Source organism: Phocoena phocoena, chromosome 3 (assembly GCF_963924675.1).
Source record: "Phocoena phocoena chromosome 3, mPhoPho1.1, whole genome shotgun sequence".
Taxonomy (NCBI): Eukaryota; Metazoa; Chordata; class Mammalia; order Artiodactyla; family Phocoenidae; genus Phocoena; species Phocoena phocoena.
Window position 1 is genome coordinate 9,823,773 of NC_089221.1, and position 25,302 is coordinate 9,849,074.

At 39.1% G+C, this 25,302-nt stretch overlaps 1 protein-coding gene across 1 annotated transcript in view; it reads right to left on the reverse strand.

Moving 5' to 3' along the window:
- Positions 1-11,530: 11,530 nt before the first annotated feature.
- LOC136120104 (ubiquitin-ribosomal protein eS31 fusion protein-like) overlaps positions 11,531-25,302 on the reverse strand; it is a 72,406-nt gene continuing 58,634 nt past the window's right edge. Inside the window, exon 2 of the mRNA XM_065873623.1 lies at positions 11,531-12,068. Coding sequence (XP_065729695.1) covers positions 11,563-12,068 — 506 coding nt within the window. The 3' untranslated portion in view covers positions 11,531-11,562. The remainder of the gene's footprint in view (positions 12,069-25,302) is intronic.

Here is a 25,302-nt window from a genome sequence, read left to right on the forward strand (position 1 = left end):
CAAAAAAAGGCTTTGTAGCTCAGCTAACAGAAAAACCATACTTAACATAAGAGTTGAAGGTTGGAGGTGAGACAGGAAAGAAGGGGGCAGAGCACAACCATTAAGAACAGGATATGACATAAACTGGTTAGAACCAACTAGGCCCAAGATGCTGGAAGACTTGACTTCCAGGAGACCTTGAGCCTTATTATATACTCAGTATAATACATTAGCATCTAAATGACACACCCACAGGTGCCATGACAGTTCCAAGGCCCACCATAAAAAGTCAAAAAGTGGGTGGTGGCTCAATTCCCATAAAAACGTACCACCTCTACACTTTGGGGCCTGCTCTTGCCTTCTGAGATGGCCCACACTCTGTTTGTGGGGTGTGTATCTCTCTAAATAAACCTGCTTTCACTTCACTAGGGCTCACCCTTGAATTCTTTCCTGCATGAAGCCAAGGATGCTCACTTGGAAGCCCGGCCCAGGGACTCACTCGAGACTTGGGACATGTCCATCCTCTCGCACCCCATTTTTTCCTACAACAGAGGCATTATATATTTCCCTAAGCTCACTGTACTTTGGTTGCAGAGTCATAGCTAGAACCAGGGGATTTAGAAGCATATCAAGTACAGCAAAATTCTTCTCCCCCAACTGTGTATACCAATGACACATACAAGCCTTGTATTTTTTGAAAAATTTCCATCACAATTATCTTAAGAATGGTAATATTACAATAGCATCAGGCTGAAATACTAAATTTTAATGGCACATTATTTATTATGAAAGACTTTTTCAACTTATTTTTATTGATATCATTCACGTAGTAAAGATCTAATATGTTTGCCTAAATCCTATAATATGCCTGTTTTAAATCTGTAAAAGAAAACCGATCAGGACTTTTTCAAATTAAACAATACATGTGAATAATACATTCTTTCATTTAAAAAAAAATATAAAGGCATATCCTTCTACTTAGCATTATCCTTTAGTTATTTATACCCAAATAAGTACAACTGGCAACCAGAGCATTCCAAAGATTGCTTTTCTGTTGTTTGCCCCTATAGTGATAATTTCTATGGTAATTACAAGGATAATCCCAGGCATAACTGTAAATTCTATGGCTAAGCATCCTCAGGAAGAAACTTTAAAAATAATAGATTAGCTTATTTTAATGATGTTACATGTTTGCGTGGTTAAGAACTATTACATCCCTCTGGGCTAAGAACCCAATGCTGGCACAGAGAGGATGGAAAGCCAGGCTATAGGACATCAATAAAAAGAGCAAATGGAATTCAGTGTTTGCCTTTTTTATCCTAGTCTTTCAACTATTATGGCTGATATAGTTTATGGCAAGTCTCTGAATTAATGAAGAGAATACACTGGTAAATAGAAATGCATTTCATGTTCCACAAAGGGAAATTGAGTTGCTATGGAAAAATATACCCCCAAATAATGATAAAACTTTATGCTTTTTCTAAAAAAAATTTCAAAACCCAAAAACTAATTTAAACCTTTTTAAAATGCTGGGAAGTCTCAAGTTTTTCAGAAATGCAAATATTTTAGGTCATACAATTTTACTGCAGAATTTCAAATATATATATATATATATATATATATATATATATATATATATATGTGACTGGAAACACTGATGTTTAGGGAGGAGCTGGGAAATTGTTGGAAAGCTGCTCTTTTCTCACAGAAAATTCACTTTTTACAACTCTCTCTGCTGAAACTTCTAAAGACTTTGCTTTGGGGTTCAGTAATGGATGCCATTATCTGACAACATCTGATCCATATTTTTTTAAAAAAGCAAAATACAGCTAGATGCTGAGTGACGTGTAGTTATTCAAGATTCTATTAATTCTATCTGTTCTCTGTAGCCTGTTACACCAATGAGCATTTTGACCTGTATCCAATAATTTATACAATATTGGCTGTTTCCAGGAAGAAAAAAAAGCTCAGACAGGAAACTCAAACTTCCTTTGAAATACTTCATTTGAGTGAAAGTTTGAAGAATTTTGTGGTTTGCAGACTATGTGCAACATTTGTTTGAAATGCATATGTTTGAAATCTATCATAATGTAATTATATTACACTGATCAACTTTAGGTTGAAGAAAGAAATTTCTGGAGAAAAATCTTCTATCCTACTCATCAACAGCTACCAGTGATGAGTCCCTGCCTGTTTCAGGTTCTTTACATATACAACTGAGACTCTGTCAACTACCCAGAAAAGCAAGTGGCATCACCTCTATTTCACAGGCTTGGGAACCGAAGTGACTTGCCAAAGGCCATAGAGCTAGAAAGTGACAAATGAAGCTGGCTTAGATCTCAGCAACTTCAAAACTTGTGCCCTCTCCACTACACCTCTCTCCTAAGACCCTGCTTCTTACTTATAACAGACACAACTACTGTATCAATAAATCTTCACCACCATCCTAAGTTAATGGGTACATGTCGGTGAGAGCTAATATCAGAGGCTGACTTCTAACACTAAAAACTGTGTTATCAAGAGTGAAATCACCAGCCACTATAAGCTGTCCCAATGTTCCTGCAAAATATTTTAGCTCTCTTTGGAGAGACTGTGAAACTATGTCACTTGTAGATTTATTGAGACCTAATCACAGTCTCTTTCCTATTGTCCTGCAATGCTTTAATCACTGGAAAATTTGTCATTGCTTAATGTAAATCATATGGAGTTGGAACCAAAAGGACAAGACTCAGAATTATTTATGACAAATAGGGAGAGTTTTCCATCTACGCAATATTCTATCTTAGTTCTAGTATACTGAAAGAATATATAACCCAGGATTACCAGCTGTGATGTAGCTCTCCCCACAAACAAACATCTCATTAAAAAACAAATTCAAAATCGCATTTATGCAATTTAAGCATTTCGTTTTTCATTAGGTAAAGATATAACATGATTCTCTTTTTATTCTTTCCATGCATACTTGTATTCTTCCTTTTGAAGATCATTCTTTTTTAAATTTATATTAAATTTATATTACTGTGTTTGAAAGTCATTTAAAATTTGATGACAAGTAACTTTTTAAAAATAAACAGGACTGGGACTTCCCTGGTGGTCCAGTGGTAAAGAATCCGTCTTCCAATGCAGAGGACGCGGGTTCGATCCCTGGTCGGGGAACTAGGACCCCACATGCTGCAGGGCAACTAAGCCCACACACCACAACTATTGAGCTCTTGTGCCTCAACTAGAGAGGCCGGGTGCTGTAAACTACAGAATCCACACTCTTGGAACCCAGGCGCCACAACTAGAGAGAGAAGCCCATGCGCCACAACGAAAGGTCCCATGTGCCACAACTAAGATCCGACGCAGCCAAATAAATAAATAATAAACAGGACTGATTTATGGAGAATTGAGACTCATTCTCTTATGGAGTACTGTTATCAATAAAAATTGACCTTATCAACATTAACATTTTATAAGCTTTAACATATTTAAAATGAGCCACAGGGTGAACTATTAAATAGCAAAGTATTTAATTTGATTCTCTCCATATGGGTTGTCCTGTATTCTCTGTAACATTTCCTTGATTATATTAGGACTCTACTTATAAAAATATAATAAAAAAATAAATATAGAAAGAAAGAAAGAGAGAAAGAAAGGAAAGAAAGAAAGAGGAAGGAAGGAAGGAAGGAAGGGATGAGGGTAGTAATTAAGAGGTACAAACTTCCAGCTGCAAAATAAATGAGTCATTGGGTATGAAATGCACAGTGTGTAGAATGTAGTCAATAACTAAGTAATATCTTTGTGATGCCATATCAAGATCATTGGTGATCATTTCGAAATGTATAGAAAAAAATGTATAGAAAAAAAATTGACCTGCCGCTGTAGGTCAATTATACTTCAAAACCAAACAACCATACACACAAACTCACAGAAAGAGATCAGATTTGTGGTTACCAGAGGCGGAGGCGGAGGAAGGAGTAACTGGATGAAGGCAGTCAGAAGGTGCTACAAAATTCCAGTTATAAGATAAACGAGTACTGGGGATGTAACGTGCAACATGAAAAATATAATTAACACAGCTGTGTGGAAGCTGTTAAGAGAGCAAACCCTAAGAGTTCTCATCACATACACAAATGTTATTTCTATTTTTTTAATCTCATTTCCCTATGGGATGATGGACGGTCACTGAATTTATCGTGATAATCATTTCATGATGTATGTAATTTAAATCATTATGCTGGACACCTTAGACTTGTACTGTGCTGTATGTCAATTATATTTCAATACAACTGGTAGAAGAAAAACAAATGTGATTAGCGTGATATTTATTTTGTTTTTCCTAGGTTCTAAATCAATTTTATTTATATTCAAATCAAATATAATTTTTGTTTAGAGGAATCTTGTGATTTCTCCATGCTATGGAGAATATTAAGATATAATAGAGTATCTATGATAGAAAGTGGTTTTTCTGAGAAGGGTACTTTTTTGGATTCTTTCTTACAAATAAGATAACTTTTCTGAGGATTAGGAAACTGAATACTGGCAAATAATTTAACTCCCCTTTTGCATCATGACATTGAAGATGGAAGTAATTAACGTTTTCCAGGTCTAAACTGGACAAGGTAGGGAAGAATTTCTGGCTTTTGTTGTTTTTTTCGGTAGACTTAGGAAGAATGCATGGCACCAGGTTCTGTACACTATTCAAACACTGGTAGTAAAGAAGTCCAAGTGTAGGACTGATACATGGAATTGATGTAACTTTTAAAAGGTGCTTTTATTCTGTTGCAGAAGAGAAGGAGAGATACTCAGTATTATTTTCCCTGCTTCCAAGGTGAAGCATGGTGTAAAGAACCCTGTTGGTTTTGCCAGGTAGGATAATAACACTGTTTTTTCTGGACCCCCTTCTAATTTTTTCCAGGTCACTTTACTGCAGGGTATACACGTTATGACCATGATCCTCCTACTGTTATAGTGCAAATAATTTATCCAAACCACATATATTTGTATGAACAACAATGTGTGACACAGAGGCGGCTCACCCTTACTGTCTCATGGTGAGATTTCTTGATTTAGAATTCCAAGCATCCATTGGAAATTTCAAATTAAATGGCAAGAGGTGACCTTTAAAAGTCTCTTCCAGAGACCGCTTAGAAAGTTCTGTGGGAATCATTCCCTCTTCCTTCCTCCTCTTTGCCTTTCAGTTTTGGATGTGTTGGTTTAAAAATCAATCATTTTGTCATTCAAGAAGTGATCATACATTTCCAACAGGAGAGAAAGTAAGGGCATGAGAAAAGATGACTTTTTTACTTTAAATAATGGTAACAAATGCTTATCAAGGAATGTTTGTTTGGCTCAGAATTAAAGTCATCATATATAATAGGAGTTTAGCATTTTGCTTTCCATCCAAACCAAGACTGCTTGCTCAAGCGCCTTTGAGAAACAACACAAGATGACTTAGGCTATTAGATTCTGTCAGCATAAATCTTCCCTATTGGCAATGGGAATCTATTTATTTATTTAGGAAAAAGAAAGAAACCTTTCCTATGCCAGGAGAATTAATGCTACTAAATGAATACAATTAAAGACAATGGAACTTTTATCCACTGTTATGAATTAGTCTTTGCACAGTACAGCACCCACAAGACTACAAATTATATTTCTGTCTTTATCCACTTGGCCAAATGCGCACTTATTACCACCATTCATTTAGAATCTAATTCAATCATCTAGGCAATAGATTTTAATGGGTTCTGCTACTTCTTGATGTGCCCCAAGGGAAGAAGGATTTTGTTTGGTTTTCCTCCCTGAATCTAACAGACTGTGTCGGTTCTACCCACTTGTAAAAACAGTCTTGCTCTGCATGTTTGCTGTGCAAAATAGGGTGTGGTGAGCATGGAAAAGAGACTCATTTTAGGGAAACCCTCCCATTTTATGTGATATTGTATTTATAGTAACAGGAAGTTATACACAGATTTATGGTCTCACATCAGTGGCTAGACACAGGTGCTGTGACCCGGCAGAGAGCTGTATCACACGGGAGTAAATTCTGCTCGTGCATTTAGTTGCATGTTTCTACATTTCAGTCCTAATACCTGGGAAGGCAGACTTCAATATGTTCTGTTAATTAAAAATTTTATCATAAATTATTTTTGCCCAAAATAGTATCCAGAGTAAAGGTCTAGGAGTTATTTTGTACAGATAATCTCAAAACGTAAAATGTTTTAGAAGCAGAATTGCTGTATCTATCAGCTCCACCATGGAGAAGCAATATTAATTCACCACATTTTATTTGCACGACAATTGACATGTCATCACGTTAATTCATGTGACACCCTTTATAGTATTATCCACATTTTTAAGATCAAAAGAGGTGACATCATTTGTTCAAGGTCACAGAGCTAGTCGGTGGTGGCACCAGGACTTATGACTCCACAGTTGACATTCTTTCCACTTTATCTCCTTAAGAAATTGGAATACTCATCGATTCATCATTGGTAAAGAAGAGGAAATGTATCTTCAGCTCCTAAGGGTCATGCTTGATTATTCCCCAGATGTGGACTATTTTGCTCACCTCTCAATTCATGCCAGGATATGCTTTCATAGCCTCCCTTAGAGCAGATTCTTGCCATCGTTTTGGATGACTCCAAAACGCCAAAACATGGCCCTTCATCTCCTTGCCTGTCTCCACTGCTGAGACATCTGCTTCCCACCAGTTCAGCCACCCCCTGGAATCCACTGTCATCTCCCTGACTGTAACCCCCTAGAAACTTAATCATGTTACCTGATGAGAGGCAAAACAGTACAGTGGGGCTCCCCTGGTGGCGCAGTGGTTGAGAGTCCGCCTGCCGATGCAGGGGACAGGGGTTCGTGCCCCGGTCCAGGAAGATCCCCCACGCCGCGGAGCGGCTAGGCCCGTGAGCCGTGGCCACCGAGCCTGCGCGTCCGGAGCCTGTGCTCCGCAATGGGAGAGGCCACAACAGTGAGAGGCCCACGTACCAAAAAACAAAACAAACAAAAAAAACCTAAACAACAAAAAAACAGCACAGTGTTACTTTCATGGGCTCTGGAATCTGACCCCTGGACTTCAACCCTATTCCAGTTCTACAGTTTACTAGCTGGGCAATTTTTAGTGTCATGGTCCTAAAAAAGTTGATAAGATTAAAAGAGTTAATACATGTAAAGAGCCAAACAATCTGGCATTTAGTTAGTGCTGAATAAATAGCATCTTTTTAAGCCCTTCAACCTTTGACCCCCTCTTTCTCTCCAGTCTTCACCAATGTGTATACTGGGGGAAATCCCTGAGAATTGTGACTGTGAATCTGTGAAGGAATGGAAACCCGCTGGCTAACTTCCATGAGAGAGTGGTTCCTAGACCAACATAGATGCATAGAAGACACAGGTGCATGGAAAGAAGCACAAATGATGGGGTTTACAGATACAGGGATGGGAGCAAAGTCCAGATAGGCTGCTGGATTCTGAGTAACATGAGAAAACTGGGAACACTGTGAGCCCAGGAAACATAGGCAGGGATGAGTCATCCTAAAGCACATTTTCACACAAGCCTGATGGCTGGGGAATTCCAGGTGAATGTGTGAATGTGAAATTCCCTTCAAGAAAACAGTATCTGAGCAGAATGGGTCAAAAGACTGGGAAGTGAATCAGAGAGCACATAAATCTTCCTCTCCAGTTCATTATTTATCTGTCTGGGAGAAGGGGAACACAGTAATAGCTGTTCCCTGACTTGACTTTGTACCTTGGAGACTCCTAAGGCACACTCACATATTGAAGTTTCTTAGAACTCCTATTGTAAACCAGTAAGCTTAACTGTGTTGCAGCCTGGTCCTCCTGTTCCTAACTTTTATTTATTCTATGTTCATCTTATCTTCACCCCAATCTAGGAGATCAGATGTGAGATTTTTACTGTGGAGAAAATACAGGACAAGATACAAGACCATGTTAGAAAAAGTTACCAGAGTACACAGTTCTAGGAAGTTCACTTTTGCAGAGATGGTTTGGATTTAGTGATTCACGTGTATAAGAGAAAAACACTGGGTTCCTTGATTCCAAAAACTAGCTCTCCACGCAAATACTAGGGGATAACCCCCTGAACTCTGCCATCTCACTTTGTTCACCTATATAGTAGAGATTATAGCGCTGGTCTGACTCAAAGGAAGAAAGAAGGTAAAAGTTAAATGAGACGATGCATGGAAAGTGCTTAGCAGAGGGCTTGACACAGATAAAGGAGATATTACAAGTTTTGCTTTTATTATTGTTATTTTACTCTCCGGTTTACAGAGTTCAAAAGCTTAAACTATTTAACAAATATCATATGATATAGCTTATATGTGGAATCTAAAAAAAATGGTACAAATGAACTTATTTACAAAACAGAAATAGAGTCACAGATGCAGAAAACAAACTTATGGTCACCAAGGGGGAAGGGAGGGGGGATAAACTGGGAGATTGGGACTGACATATACACACTACTATATATAAAATAGATAAGAACCTGCTGTAGAGCACAAGGAACTCTACTCAATACTCTGTAATGACCTATATGGGTAAAGAATCTAAAAAAGAGTGGATATATGTATATGTATAACGGATTCACTTTGCTGTACACCTGAAACTAATACAACATCGTAAATCAACTCTACTCCAATAAAAATTAATTTAAAAAAAGCTTAAACTACTTAGAGTACAACAACACTGTTGGTGATAAAAAGAACTCTGTCTTCCAAATATGAGGCCAGAGTCCTAGGTTTTCACTGAAATCTTATCTCTGGAAACAGTCTTAAATTTGCCAATTTAGAAAAACAAGTAGTGTCGTAAATATGAAAACTGCGCCTTAAGTTCTACTTGGCGGTAGGTGATGGAAAGGTTTTGCTTTGTCTTATTAACTACAATAGATTGAAAAAGAATGATATACATCTTTTTTGCACTTTTTAAAAGCCAAGAAGAAAAACAACAAATAAAGTGATAGACTTAAAGCTGCCCGACCTTCACGTACTTCATCAGCACACACTGCTAACTGAGGTATCTGATCTCAGAATGGAAAATGTTTCCAGATAATTCTTTTATTTCTCCACTAGGCAAGGAAAGCACTTCTTCTCCACAGACCATGAATCCTCAAACTTGCATAAAGGTATTGAAATATACTTTCATTTAAAACTTCAAAACAAATGACAATAACGATAAAACTATTCTAATATAATTTCTAACCCATATGGAAGGAGTCATGTGTACACCTGCCAGAGTGTGTTCAGTCAATATTGTATTTGTGCTTAATATTTTATGATTTTACATATACATTTAGGTCCACATCATGTTGCAAGTACTTCAGATGAAATCAGATTCTACATTCTTCTCCTCACCTCTCACAAACCTTGTGGTCTGTGTACCAACAAAGGGTATGACGGTTAATAACTGAAGCAATCTGATCAAATGATGTTGCAATATTGCAAAGTTTACACTTTGAATTTTGATGAAGCTGAACCTTTCTCAAACAATAATATTTATGCATCATTTTGACAAGATCATCCAACTGGAATGGACAGGGCTCTCATGTCCTTTTGACAAAAGATTTAATGGTCCTGCTTCCAGTACATTCTGCCCTCAAAAGTTCATTCTACAATAGTCAGAGGGTGCCTCCAACGTAGGTGAGACTCTGGTATTCCTCACTAATAGCCTGCTGAAAGCTTCCCATCTCACTCATCATAGGGCTGTCTCAGAAAACAATAATCTAAGAAGGAACAGAAAACAGATGACCTAAGGAAGAAATTCAGTGGAAAAATGCAGAGAATAAATTTATGTCTAATATTTGTCATCTGTTTCCTTAATTGCCCAGCCAACTTCTTCTCCCTCTTTTTTTTTAAATAAATGTATTTATTTATTTATTTTTGGCTGTGTTGGGTCTTCGTTGCTGCACACGGGTTTCCTCTAGTTGAGGCGAGCGGGGGCTACACGTCGGTGTGGTGCGCGGGCTTCTCATCATGGTGGCTTCTCTTGTTGCAGAGCACGGGCTCTAGGTGCATGGGCTTCAGTAGCTGTGGCATGTGGGCTCAGTAGTTGTGGCTCGCAGGCTCTAGAGCACAGGCTCAGTAGTTGTGGCGTATGGGCTTAGTTGCTCTGCGGCATGTGGGATCTTCCCGGACCAGGGATCAAACTTGTGTCGCCTGCACTGGCAGGCGGATTCTTAACCACTGTGCCACCAGGGAAGTCCTGCCCAGCCAATTTCTGAATTTAACTTACATCAGAAGAGCTTAAAAGTTGAGACACTAGATTTCACTCATATTTTCATATTGAGAAATGTGTGCATGAGAACACGAAATGTACCTTTCCACTGTTCTCTACTATGCCATCCTCATTAATTGATTAATGTTCTACCCCCAGAAGTGGCCCTGCTGCATTTCTCTATCTGTTCCTAAATCTGGCCTCATTCCAGCCATGCTGGTCTCCTGTAAATACCTCAGGGCCTTTGCACTTGCTACTCCTAGTACTTTACCCTGGGACACAGCTTCCTCCCTTTCTTCTTCCTGTAGGGTTCTCTGCTCAAGCATCATTTCACCATAGCACCCCTCCCTTCACTCTTTTCCCCCTTGTTCTCCTTCATTGTTCTTTATGGTTCTTCAATTTTCTTTCTCCCCTCACTAGGTGTGAACTTCACGAAGGCAGAAACTTTGCTTGTTTTGTTTACTGCTGAATCTCAAGCCCTGGAAATTTGTGGGATAAAAGTGCCACGAAATAATAATTCTTTGGATCAACTGTGTGAATAAATAAGTGAAGCATTTTCAAATCTTATCTGCACGTGACCAAATATGCAAACAGAGTGCAGAAGGCACAACGGTCCCCATGTCAGGCCAAACCCACTCCTTTTATAAGAACCTGAGACTGGGTTTCCCTGGTGGCGCAGTGGTTGAGAATCTGCCTGCTAATGCAGGGGACACGGGTTCGAGCCGCGGTCTGGGAAGATCCTACATGCCGCGGAGCAACTAGGCCCGTGAGCCACGACTACCGAGCCTGCGCGTCTGGAGCCTGTGCTCCTCAACAAGAGAGGCCAAGATAGTGAGAGGCCTGCGCACCGCGATGAAGAGTGGCCCCTGCTTGCCACAACTAGAGAAAGCCCTCGCACAGAAACGAAGACCCAACACAGCAAAAATAAATTAATTAATTAATAAACAAACAAAAAGAACCTGAGACTAAATGTAAAGATAAACCCAAGGAGTGAGAAACAGGCCAGGTGGAAGTAGACCCACTAAGACTTAGAGTCAGAGATTTTTCACAAACCTCTCAGCTATTGGAACTAAGAATGTCTCTGCTAGTCTAGCTTCAAGAATTCTGTGACTGGCTTTTCTCAGGAGTGGATTAAGCCCAGAGAAAAGGGGTCAAGATCAGTGTGCAGTCTGTTCCCCTGCCCTTCAATGTGGATGACCTAACTCATCTAGAGCATGTTCTGGCTCCAATGAACTAGTATTATAAAATCCTTGAATTTCAAAGCTGGCATGGATTTTTGCATAGTTGAGCCAACACGCCTCATAAATGAGTAAACAATAGAGTGAAATTTTTTTCATTAGTTCACGTCTTTTATTAACCAATATACAATTACTTGTCTTCTGGTTTGTTGAAATGATAGGTCAGACAACATTTGCCACAATGTCTGTCAAAGTGGCTGGCCATAAAAACTCCAGCACCACATTCATTTGAAGGGCACTCCCGATGAAGGAGACTGATTTTGCCATTCTCATCCACCTTATAGTATTTCAGGACAGCCAGCTTAACCTTCTTTCTCTTACGCTTGTTCTTCTTGGGAGTGGTGTACGACTTCTTCTTCCTTTTCTTAGCACCACCACGAAGCCTCAATACAAGATGAAGAGTGGACTCCTTCTGAATGCTGTAGTCAGACAAAGTACGTCCATCTTCCAGTTGCTTGCCTGCAAAGATCAGTCTTTGCTGGTCAGGAGGAATTCCTTCCTTGTCCTGGATCTTGGCCTTTACATTTTCTACTGCATCCGAGGGTTCGACCTCGAGAGTGATGGTCTTCCCCGTCAGGGTCTTCACGAAAATCTGCACATTGGTGGCGGTGCCACTGCAGATGGAGGATCCAAAAGCTAGAGTGACATTTGTAAAAATTCAAATGTTTGCACTCAAGGCTTGGGGAAACTATCTTCCAAGAAATAATTTTAGATTAGAAAGAAATAAGGACTGAGTCATTGCTTCTGAGAGATGCCATGTAGCATCCACAGAAATCCCTGGTGAAGCTTAAAAATTTACAGAAGAATAGAGTGATGTTACTATCAGTGTGCTATACTGTTATTTGATACCCAGGTATATCGAGTCCTGTGGTCTGGGTTGAACTAACAAAAGGTGACAGAGGAAAACAAGGGCAGGAGGTAACCAGGTGAGTGACCAGGCCATGGTGGTATCTTTGTCCATTTGGGCCACTCTAACAAAAATACCCCACAGAGTGTGGCTTATAAACAACAGAGATTTATTGCTCACAGCTCTGGAGGCTGCAAGTCTGAGATCTAGGTGCCAGCATGGTCGGGTGAGGAACCTCCTCTGGTCAAAGACTTCTCATTGTGTCCTCATATGGCAGAAGGGATGAGGGAACTCTCTGGGGTCTCTATTATAAGACACTAATCCCATTCCTGTGGGCCCCATCCTCATGACCTAAGTGGCTCCCAAAGGCCCCACCTCCTAATACCATCACATTAGGGGGTTAAGATTCCAACATATGAATTTTGGGGGGACACATTCAGACCATAGTGGTTGATTTCAAGGCGTCCACAGAAGGTCACTGAAATTTGACCTTGCTGACAAATGAACGCCCCTCTCCTCATTGTAATCCAAAGATATCTAAACACACTTCTGCAAGTTGTGGACCAAACAGAGGGCATAATTCCTGGCTAAGAGCAAATAGCTGAGGACTAGAGAGATCACAGTTCTAGTTTTAAAGTCTAGGCTATTCATGCCTCATTTTTAATGACTTGTCATGCAGAGGACTCAGGTAACCTGCCTCTCCCACTTCAGGCATGGCCTGGATCCCTGGCATTCAGTCTGGATTTGATCTATTAAAAGCACTGATATCTGCAAAGCTTCTCCTCTCAACCTGAGTCCTGGCCTTGGCCTCTTCTGGCTTCCCTGTTCTTCACTGCCCACTTCCTGGTGTGGCAGTGGACACTGTTCACCATTTGTGGCCACAGAATTCAGTCTTAGGATATTATAAGTGCATTTATGGAAGAAATTCTTCAGAATGATAAGCTGGATACTGAAATAGGCTACAATGAGAAAAAATGTCAACATGAAAACTGAAGCAAAGGAATTCAAATAAAAAGTGAAGTTAGAATATAAATGGGAAATAAATTCCATTACTGGGGTCGTGGAAAGTAACTGATTTTTATATTATAGAGTGTTTTGTTTAAATAATTACAGATTCAACAAAGAAATAAGCTGCTACCATTCCAATCTATGTGTTTCTTAACTTTGGTTTACAGCAAATAAACCACCACAGTGTAAAGAAGCAAGCAAAAGGACAACCAAGTTAACTACCCAGAAACTGCCTCTGTCCCATGTGGACTCTGCACGGGTGCCCTCCCTTCTCTGTATTTGCATACTGCTCACTCCTCAGTCTTGATAAAGTGTGGACTATCCATCAATCTCAGTCTTACATTTAAAACTCATTAAAAATCTATTTGCCATTCCTCTAAAAGATTAATCACACAAGTCCAACATGATAGCTTTGCCAATTAAAATGCTCCCGCTTTACCGTTTCATTTCAAGTGTATTGTAATTATATTATATTGTTTCTGGTAGAGTTAGAAAATGTATTCAAATAATAATCCTATTTTTGGTATATGGTACACTCTTAGCACTATTTCTCATGTTAATTATGCACAAAACTTGAAAATGTACTTATGTGTCTAAAGAAGTAAGATTGTCTTTGTCTGCCTGTCTATCTATCTATCCATCCATCCATCCATCCATCCATCCATCCATCCCTTAAACTGTGCGGTTATGTAAATATCCACAAATCCATAAGAAGGGCTAATTACTTACCCTTTGGGTGTCTTGGCTTTTTGTGCAACCACTTTTCTATCTCTCACTTGTGTGTCTGTGTTTTTTTTGGGGGGGGTCACCGTGCGGCATGCGGGATCTTAGTTCCCGGAACAGGGATCGAACCCACGCCCCCTGCAGTGGAAGCGTGGAGCCTTAACCACTGGACCACTGGGGAAGTCCCTCACTTGTGTTTTTAATAAGAAATTTATACCAGAGATCACATTCATTTGCCTGCTCAGGCTTATAAACAGATGCATAATGGGAATATGGTTCCCAGTTATGAGTTTTGAGAAATCACTTGTGCTTAGTCGATCCTATGAGTTAGAGAGAGAAGCAGTTCCTGGCATCATTCCTTATGTCCCAACTCTTGACCTATCCTTCTCCAGGATTAAGTCAGAGCACAAAACCCTTGTTCTAGCTGTCCTAGATACTCGAGAAAGCATATATGGATGTGTTTACAGTATTAAAAAAAAAAAAAACTGATCTTAAGGATCCTTTGTCATGCAAAACAGCAAACACAGCAAACACTGACTCAATTTCTTTTCTTTTGGATTTTTAATGAATTGGAAAGCACTGAGTGAAGGAGACAGATGTTCATGAACTCCAGGTCAAGCTAAGCTTTGGCAGCCAGAAAAGTGTTCCTAATAAATATGATTTTATTTGTAAATGAGAGAGACAGATTTCTGGTTTTCTTTTCCACTCTCAACTGATTAGTGTGGCTAGCTCTACAGAGATTGCCAAAATTAATTAGAACCAATTTAATTAATTATTTCGAGTTAATTTTTGTTAACTAGAGGTGATCCAGAACTAAGATTCATTTTTGAGATTATATCTAGGTAAATGATTCTAAAACTAAATTGTAAATATGTTGGATTTTTCATTCATTCATCAGGTATTTACTGACACCCTACAATGTGCCTATGCCTCTTTAAGGCATTGGGAAATTTGGTAGTTAACCAAACAGACAAAAATTCCTTCATTTGTAGTTGAGAGAGAAAGATAACAAAGTAAATAAGTAAATACATATAGAGTATGTTAGAAGGCAATATAAAGGAAACAGGGATACGCAGTGTCAAGGGTTCAGCTCTAAATAAAGTATTGTGGGGTCCTCACTGAGTGGATGTTGAGAGGGAGCAGGCAGGTGATGAGACGTCAGGAGAGCCCCAGGTGAGGGAGGAGCATCTTCAATGTCTCTGGGGGAAGAGAGCACCCCAAGGACAGTGTGCCTACAGCCCAGAAAGGGGCTGAGCATCAAAAGACGAGCTCGGTGGAGCAACAGGGCTCTGGCAAGAAGGAGAATGGCCCGTCACTGTAGGAACTTTGATGTTTACCCCGAGTATCTGAAAGGCCATAGGAAGTATTTGAACTAGGAAGTGAACTGACCTAATTTATGCTTTTAAAGATCATGCTGACTCTGGTGTTGAGAACAGACTGTTGGGGAACTGAAGCTGGGAGGCTGGTAATGGGGTAAAGGTTACAATTTAGGTTCAGTGGGCCAGTGGACCAGGCAGGTAAGGAGGTGGTGAGAGGTGGCTGATCCTGGCTAGATCATGAAAGTAAGGTGGCAGGATTGGTTATTGGTTAGAATATAGGATTTAAGAGATAAAAAGAGCCAAGATTGACTCATATGCTTTAGTAACTAAAATTATAGGAATAGTCAATCATGGGTTTGATGTAGGTGTTCATTCATTGTGACCATATTTACTATGAATTCCTAAAAACATGAAAGAAGGAAATCTTTCTAAGCTACCTTGAGTACAGGTAGTGATTCCAATATGATTTCTCCCTTTATGCTTTGATTTCCCTCATTGAAAAGATATTTCTTTCTTCTTCCCTGCCAAATATTTTCTTTAGACTTCATAAGCATCTTAACGTTTTTTTGTCTTTCAGAGCACACATTTTTTCTTAAATAATTATGTTGAAAATTACTAAATATATCTTATATTTTCACATAGTTACTGTTCATATTGTTATTAATCTGCATACCTTTTCCCATTAAACTGTAAAATATTTTTTTAGAAAACTTTCACTATGTGTACTCAAAGTTTTTCTTGAAATAGCAGAAGATACCCCAAACTAGACTGTTCTTTTTTTTGCATTCTCTTCCAGTCCGTGTTGTTACTTTCACAAAGTGAATACAATTCATGGGTTGCTCTCAATTACTGTAGATGGATATGCATGTTTCAGCAAATGGTAAAAAATTTGAAACATAATAAGTGTAGCAGCTGTGCACCTGGGCATTCTCACATGATCTCTGTCCCAATTTTGCAATGCAAGGATTAAGCAAACAAAAGTGAGACAGCTTTCCTGTCACCTTTATTTTGCCAAACTGACTCAAATGAAGATGACTTTTGACTGTATGATTCCCGATCTGTAATTATTTCAGGAGCAACTCCTGAAAAATTCAGAGCTATCACAAAACATCTGTTTCTCCCTCCACAATCATTCAGACCCTGAAAATATTAAAACCGATAAAGGCGATTAAATAAATTTAGCAGGGTGGTCCAGTTTAGCCTCTCAGAAAATACTGGAGGGAAGATAACCAAATCCATCTGGAGTTTATTGATATTCCTTGGAATTTCATTATAAGAATGTGGGTACTGCTACAGCACATGGGGACTAACTCACACAGAATGTGGTCAAAGACAGTAGTCAACTTCAGTCCACAGGTACAGATGGCCATTTTTGAGTAACCTTCCCTAACGGCAGACTTTATGGAAACAGTTTGGGAGTACAACTAAAAATAAACTTCATGGGACTTTTATTACCTAATTTAAAAAGATAAAACAATTTATAATAAGAGACTGCTCTGTCCTACAGCCATTCACCTGGAAGGTAGCTCATTTGGATGAGCTACTGATTATCATTGAGTTCTAGACCTTTTATCGGTGGATCCCATATCCTGACACTCACCCGTCAGTTTATTCATGAGTTCGTTTGGATCCAACGTCTTTGAAAAAAATTGAAGAAATTATGGCAAAATGGACTAGCCAATGTCTTCCAAACTCTACCATCAAATCAACACTAGACTATGACGCGTCACATTTAGAGGAAAGTTTACAGACTGAAGTGTAAAAATTACTGTGAACAATAAGAAAATTTTATCTCCTTTCTCTTCCTTTTCCAAAGTGTTCAAAATTGCCAGCTACCATCTTGCATTCTAATTTGAAGTATTTAAAAAAAAATCATGCCTCTAATAACGACAGTCAAAAAATTACTTGCTAAAGAGCACACTTATTCCCAGACTCCTAAGATACTGACAAGATGACAGCATTTCCAAGGCCCCTGTTCATCACTGTTCTGTAAGACTGTCAGTATGAAAGTGACTGATGCCTTCTCATCCACTTGCTTCCCCCCGCCCCATCAACCAACCAATTCTTTGTGACAGGCTCATTTTCAGGGCAAACAATGTTCTATGTGTTGGTCAGGTTTCCACACATGCATGTACAGAAGCAGAAATGTTACACAGGTAGAATTAACAAGGAAAGAAAACGGTGTTATGGCCATCTTTCCAGGGTCCAGGGATCCCAAGTATGGTCAAGAAGAAGGGGCTGGACACAGCAAAGACATAGAGCCCATAATAGGACCCAGATGCCCAGGCCCAAGGGCGGTATTACTCACAAGGGTACTCACTGGAGCCATCCAAAGAGCACAGGCATAAGCTAATCCACAAGACTGGTACCCATGTCATTGCCTGCAGTTGGTCTGAACTGTGGCCCACACATGCAGGAGGTGTCACTGGAACCAGCACAGGCTGTGGGTTCCATCAGAGGATGAGGAGAGCCAGGCTCTTCAGGCTCACCTGCCCCCACCCCAGACACGACAGGCTACCTAGACCATGTGATTGCTTCCCTCTTTTCTCCCCACCTTCCTCTTCCTGCGCGCTTCCTGGTCCATTTGAAATAAACCAACCCTGAGAAGCCCCTCTCCTCTTCCCTCACTGGGACCAGTCTTACTACATGTCCAAGGCTGAGGAGAGTCCTGACAGTTGAGGTCTCTGGGGTGAGTGGCTATTGTGTCAGTTCCTGTTCTCTAAGTTGGGCTGGTGCCCGACACTACCCAGAACATTCCTGAAGGTAAATAACTTGTGATAGGGTCTGGCCTTTGAAATATAATTTGGTTGGTTTTCTCTGTGTGTGTAGGTATGTAAAGAAATAACTAAGTAAACAAATAAATACATTTTGATTCAATTTTTTAAGAAGGTGATTGGGTTCCTAGGAGTATCTTTGTACTTATAGAAATTTTAAAGTTATTTAAGCAGCAGGTATTGGGGATTTAGTTCCAGTGAATTATGACCAATTGGTTGTCTTGTACGACTATCATTCCATTTTTTTGGATATGCAGAATTATTTAAAACGTTGAGTAAGTCTTTAAGCATCTAACACATATACAATATTTTTAGGGGGAATAAAGATGAATAAGAAAAACTTCCTATTTTTAAATTTAGTTAATAAAAAGAATAGGATTAAAAGTACATGTTGGCTTTTAGTGATACTGTGCTGTTCTTTTTCTTTTAACTAAAGTATTTGCTTTTTCTTCTTTTATTAATTCAAATTAGAGTTAAAAATCTCTCAGTGTAAAATGCCAAGCTGGAATAATTAATCTACACCAAGAAATGGCAGAAGCAGCAGGGAGAATGAAACTCAAGGCTCAATTAACAGTAAAAGAAAACTGTACTGTTGTGATATTTTCAGGGTGCCAGGTATCCTGGGATCAAGGTGGTCCCCAGCCCATGGAAGAGGGAATCACAGCAACCTCATAGGTTATATGATCCTTTGAATGAGAGTTTAAGTATCAATCAGGTCTTCTGGCCACTGGAGGTGAAGGTGAAAGGGTAAAATAATTTTATCATTATGTGATCATAAAATAGAGTCATTAAGACAAATAGTAAATACACTTATGACATTCTTGTTGTAAAAAAAAAAAGGGGGGTGGTTCCCTGGTGGCGCAGCAGTTGAGAGTCCGCCTGCCGATGCAGGGGACGTGGGTTCATGCCCTGGTCCGGGAAGATACCACATGCCGCAGAGCAGCTAGGCCCGTGAGCCATGGCCGCTGAACCTGCACGTCCGGAGCCTGTGCTCTGCAATGGGAGAGGCCACAACAGTGAGAGGCCCACGTACTGCAAACAAAAAAAAAAGGGGTGGGGGATTATGAAGTACTTTTCAATCAAAGCAAACTCACTCAGGATAAAAATTGGGGGAGACTGAAGCCATCTCAGTGGTTCCACGGTGTAAACCACAGAAGAGACGATCTGTCAAAAGAACAGCAAGATTTCAGATCACTCTCCAGACACAGTACGCAAGTTGTTTATCCGGAAATGTCCAAGGAGCATAGGGACAATCTTTGAGTCAGTCAAACATTCCCGGGTGGCTTTACTTATAGTGACTATACTTGTTCATTTCTAGAAATTCTATTTGGGCCTTTTAAAAATTTTATAGTCTCTTATTTTATGGTTTCTTTCAGCTTGCTCTAGTCACTCAAATTCCTGGACCCCCAATTGTTTAGTCTGCTGAAAGTGCTGACTCCTTCCTGGTGACTCATTTGTCTTGTCCTTGACATTTTTGAACTCTGAGCTTATCATCAGTGGGGTTTCTCTTCTTTCCTAAGGGGTTCTTGCATGATCCACTGTTTGGAAAAGCTTTGCAGAAAAGTGTTATGTTCACCTAATGCTGGGATCCTCAGGGTTTCTAGACAAGTCTTCAGCTTATTCTTTACAGCTCAAGTTTCTGTACAACAGACAAGCTGTAAGTTCAGACCCTGCCCTCAAACACGTCTGGTTTCTCAAAGGAGAAAAATTTCCCCACTTAAGCACCAGAGAAGACAAGCTTCCCTGGTGATCCCAAATCAGTGATGAGGAATTTTGAGCTCTTTCCACAGGTGGGGCTGCCCTTTCAGTCCACAGGCATCATGCAGACCCTGTTCCAGCTCCCTTCTCATCCAGTTTAAAATCATTTCCTTCTTTCTTGGTGGACATCTAAGTCCGCTTGGCTGCTACAACAAAGTACCATATACTGGGTGGTGGCTTATAAACAACAGAAGTTTATTTCTCACAGTTCTGAAGGCTGGAAGTCTGAATCAGGGTGCCAGCAGAGCTGGAGTCTGGTGAGGGCCCTCTTCCTGGCAGACGGCCACCTTCCTGCTGTGTCTTCACATAGCAGACGGGATGAGGAAGCTCTGTGGGGCCTTTCTTATAAGGGCACTAATCCTATTCTTGAGGGCTCCACCTTCATGATGATTCAATTCCCAAAGGCCCCACCTCCAAATAGCATCACATTGGGGATTAGGTCCCAACACATGAAGTTGCAGCTTGGGTGGGACGACACAAAAATATTCAGTTTATGGTAGTGAGCCTTTAGCATCTGGTCCTCTTTCCTCTTGGATTATATCTGGATCATAAAGCCTTGAGTTTAAGCTCCATCCGCTTCGATTTCTCCATTTCTTTTTTTTTTTTTTTTTTTTGCGGTATGCACAGGCTCTGGACACGCAGGCTCAGCGGCCATGGCTCACGGGCCCAGCCACTCCGTGGCATGTGGGATCTTCCTGGACCGGGGCATGAACCCACGTCCCCTGCATCGGCAGGCGGACTCTCAACTGCTGCGCCACCAGGGAAGCCCCTAGACTATACCTTTTAGAATAGTTTTAGAAAAATTGAGAAAATAGTGCAGAGAGTTCCCATATACCCCACATCCAATTTTTCCCCTATTATTAACATCTAATATTAGTATGGCATATTTATCACAATTATTAAACCTATATTGGTACATCATCATTAACTAAAGTCCATAGTTTCTTCAATTTCCTTTTCAGTTTTTTTCTGATGTCCTTTTTCTGTCCCAGGAGCCCATCCAGCAGTATCCCGCATTGCCTTTGGTCATCGTGTCTCCTCAGACTCCTCTTGGCTGCGACAGTGTCTCAGACTTTTCTTGTGTTTGATGATTTTGACAGTGTTGATGAATGCTGGTCTGGTGTTTTGTAGAATGTCCAGTATTGGGATTTATCTTTCAATTTTCTCACGATAAGACTGAGATTGTAGGTTTTGGGCAGGAAGACCCCAGAAGAGAAGAGAGCACTTCATCACATCAGAACAAGGGTGCACACCATCCACATGACTTACCCCTGTTGATGTGGATCTTCTTGACTTGGCTAAGGTAGTGTTTATTTGTCAGGTTTCTCCCCTTCTTTTCAGGACTCCTTGGTGCATCCACTCATCACTTGCATCTTGGTCACACATTAGTTCATGGCACACGCTTAAGAAGGCTTTTTGTGAGCTCCCTCTTTTGTTCAATTTTATTTTATTATTTTTTCCTTCATCCTCTATCCCTATACCCATCCATGCCATGCCTACCCCAATATATCCTCTTAACATATTAAATGTATAACCATCCTATTTATCTTCTCTATCCTTATTAGATAAAAGGTGGTATTTCTGCATGCATAATTTAAAAAACACCTATGTGTTATAATAAGTTTTTAAAGAAACTTTCTTCAAATAACATTAGGTTTGGGTAACCATCCAGTTCATTACTTCTGACTGCTGCCTAATGGTTCTTTGGGTATATCAACCATATTTTCTTTTATCGATGACTCAAATTATGGAGACTAGAATACGTCCAGCTTTTCTGTCCACACCAAATGCTTGAGTTAATTCCTGGGATGGTCTCCTTATGGTCCTGTGGGAGAATTTTCCCCTCTTATTTGCCCAGGGGTAGAAACACTGGGTCCTGGGGCTTTTTGCAGTCCAGCTCCAAAGCGCCTGTACCTGTTTACATGGGATGTGAGTGCTTCTTTGCCCACATCCTCCCCAGGATTTAATTTTATTTACTTTGCATCATTCTCCACATTGATGGGTATAAAGCAGTCTATCCTTACTGTTTTCATTTGTATTTTTGATTATTAGTGTATCAGTCAGGGTTCTCTCACCCCACGGCCAGTCAGGCTGACACAGAGAATTAACCATCACAATTAGTAAGGTCTAACTTATTTTTACAAGTCTTACCATTTGTTAGCCTCCTATGAATTGCCTAATCATCTCCTCTGTCCATTTCTTTTTTTTTTTTTTTTTTTTTTTGTATTTTGTGATTTTGCCCTTCTAGTGGATGTGGACTAAAGTTTCTTGCACACTCTGGATACCTGCTGCAATTACCTTGTCCCAGCTTTCACCTATGTTTATGATGTCCTTACTCAAAGTAGTAATCTTTTATTTTGCTGTAGTCAAATACATCAAATTCTCAACTTATGGTTTGGCCTTTGTGTATCTTGTTTAAGAAATATTTTTCTTATGGTGGTCAATATACTATTCTAGATTATGAATTTATACAATTTGATATTGAGATAAAACTAAGTTTTCTCCATGGAGTGAGCCAATTTTCAACATCAGGCACTGAACATCATCTTTATCCTGTGGCTTATGATGTCAAGATCACCAAATACAAGGTTCCTTTAAGTACCCAGCTCTGATATTGTACCCAGCTCTGATATTGGATTCTAGTTTGCTGGGTTATTATTAACTCATAACTATTCATCACACTCAATGCCGGTCCTAATAAAAAAGCATAATTATATAAGTTATAGTTAAATGAGCTTATGTTTTTCTCTTATCTCTACATATCCATACTTTACTTGTCTTTCAAAATCCAACCTCTCTGTGGATTCTTCTTAAATACCCATTTTAATTTAGTTGTTTAATTCATTCATTTAATTCATTGCATGTCCAAGCACTCTATCTCCCCCGCTAACACTAAACCCCAAAGAGGTAGTAAAACCTCTAAATCTTTGCCACATACCAGCTGCATGACCACGGGCCAGTTTCATAGGCCATCAGAGCTACTTCCTCTTCTTATGGGGCAAAATAAAACAACAGGATTAATGAACATTTATTGCTTGTCCTATTGCATAGTTCTAGGAAGTAGCAAAGATTATTACTGACATTTTGTAGACAAAAATTTGAAGCTTGCCCAAACTTGCACAGCTAATAAGTAACTGATAGAGTAGGGATTTAAACCCAGGATGTCTAAAGATAAAAATCTCTGTTCCTACTTTTACGCTATATCCCCTTATTTGGACCATAGGGAGAGAGGTCTACTTCAATGATCAGTAATTATTATTTACCTAACTCATGAACTATGGAATAGAGCAGAACCTCTCACAACCTCAGCTTGCTCCAGTGGCTTTATGACAGTAACACAGAAGAACATTCCTCATGGGAAATAGAAAATTCACTGTCTTTATCTGAACAAAACCATAAAAATAATAATGGTTCCAAGATATTGAGGGTTACTATTTTTTGCGAGGCCCTATGTTTAAGCACTTGGATTCTATAACTCATTTAACGCTTATACTGTTCTAACATGGTAGATACTTATATCCCCAATAACTGAGATTTTGCTAGGTCAAGAAACTTCATCAAATTACACAACTAGTATGGGCAGAGCTGGACTTCAACCTAGATTTCTCAGTCTCCAAATCCTTCTATTTTAACTATTTGGTATAAAGTTTATAATTTTAATGCATTTTCTAGCTATTAATTGTTTTTTATTTTCTTTTTATATGATCTTATGACATATTTTGTAGTATAAGAAATGAAATTAGACACATTTGAACCCTCTTCTACTGAAATAGTTTCTTTCACTTTTTTTTCTTTAACAAGGAGAAACAAGGACTGATTATACTCAGAATTTATTGTTTCCTACTGTCTTTAAAGCACAGTTGGTGATGTTATCAACATCTGTAAATAAATTCCAGGAAGAGAATATTGCTTTTGATAAAGGTATGTACTGACAGTAAATGCTAAACAAATAGGTGACACATGCTACTAATTAGTGTGTCCCTCTCTGACAAACACATATTGACGATGACTTTTAAAAGCTCAGACAGTTCATTCTGTAAAGGCCAAAAATGGGTTCATTAAGTATCGTGCCAAAATCATCCTGAGAAAAATTGATATGGGAACTCCCTGTCATTGTAAACGCTTAATTTCCAGGTTGGAGTTACCCATGACAAAGAGAATAAATATAACTGTTAAGAAGAACAGGAATTAGGTTTAATATGACATTAGTTCCCAAAGTAAAGTCACAGGGTACTGGAACTTGGTACTATTTAACTATTAAAATTGTTAAAGTGAATAAATCTATGTCTGGGCTATAATATGGGCTGGCAAAATGACTTGTCCTTCCCGTTACCATGTGAAAACAACTCAGCCTTTATTTTCAGGAGCAACCATTTTAATATCCAAAGACATCCCCCAAACCTGTTTAATTTCTTGCCTTTAAAATTCAATGGTGAAGAATGAAAGGTACCACTGTGTGAGGCTCTCATCTGATATGAGTACTTACTTCATCCTGGTTTATTTTATGGTGGATATTCATTTGAGTCCTATGATTGTTGGAAAACATTGAACTTAAGAGAACTCTTACTAATGTGTTGATTCTCACTTTACAGCTTATGGGATAACCAACAATAACTTTCAGTGGAATTCTCTCATGCTTTGCCATAGCTTTGTATAAAATGCTTGGCACCAGTACCAGCCTTTGTTGCATAATTGAAGATAAATTTTGTCTCTTATTATGCTTTTCCTAAGTTTTTTTTGCTTCACCCATTGATTTTTTCCAGATAAACTTTAGATTAATTTTTATTTCCTATATTTTGCCTCATCCTTAATGAATTGGGTTTTTTACCTGGAACTGTATTCAACCTATAAGTGTGTTGGGGAAGAACTTGCATCTTTTCAATGTGCAGTTTTTACACAGTCTCTCAGTAGATAACACTTTTATCACTTCTATAAGTTTCTGCATTTAGATTTCAAGCAGTTTTGGTTGAAATAACTTCCAAGAATGTTATAATTCTGCAGCCGCTGAATTTGAGATCTTATACTGCTAAGTTTTCTAACAGGTTCTTACAGATATTTAGGGCTGCTATTGACTTTTTTAATTATAGCATATTTTCTAATTTGGAAAGATTTATAGTATGAAAGTGTTAGACTGACCAGCAATTATGTGACATCAAGTTTGGTACAAAGAGTGAAATGGATAAAACTGAAATGTTTCCTAGTCTCATCTAAGATGAGAGACCTTTACTGATTAAATTTTAGCAGTGTCACCCATACTCAAAATTTAGTGGCAGGTCAAAATCTTCAGCAGAAAATACAAAATGGATTGCCAGACCTCAAGAGCTAAAGTAATGGGATTCATTTTATAGCTAGAGCCTTTGAGTATAGGACTAAGGAGAATAGATGACAATTACATTCTCAAAGATTTTATAGCACACAACAGAGGCATGGCAACAGCATGA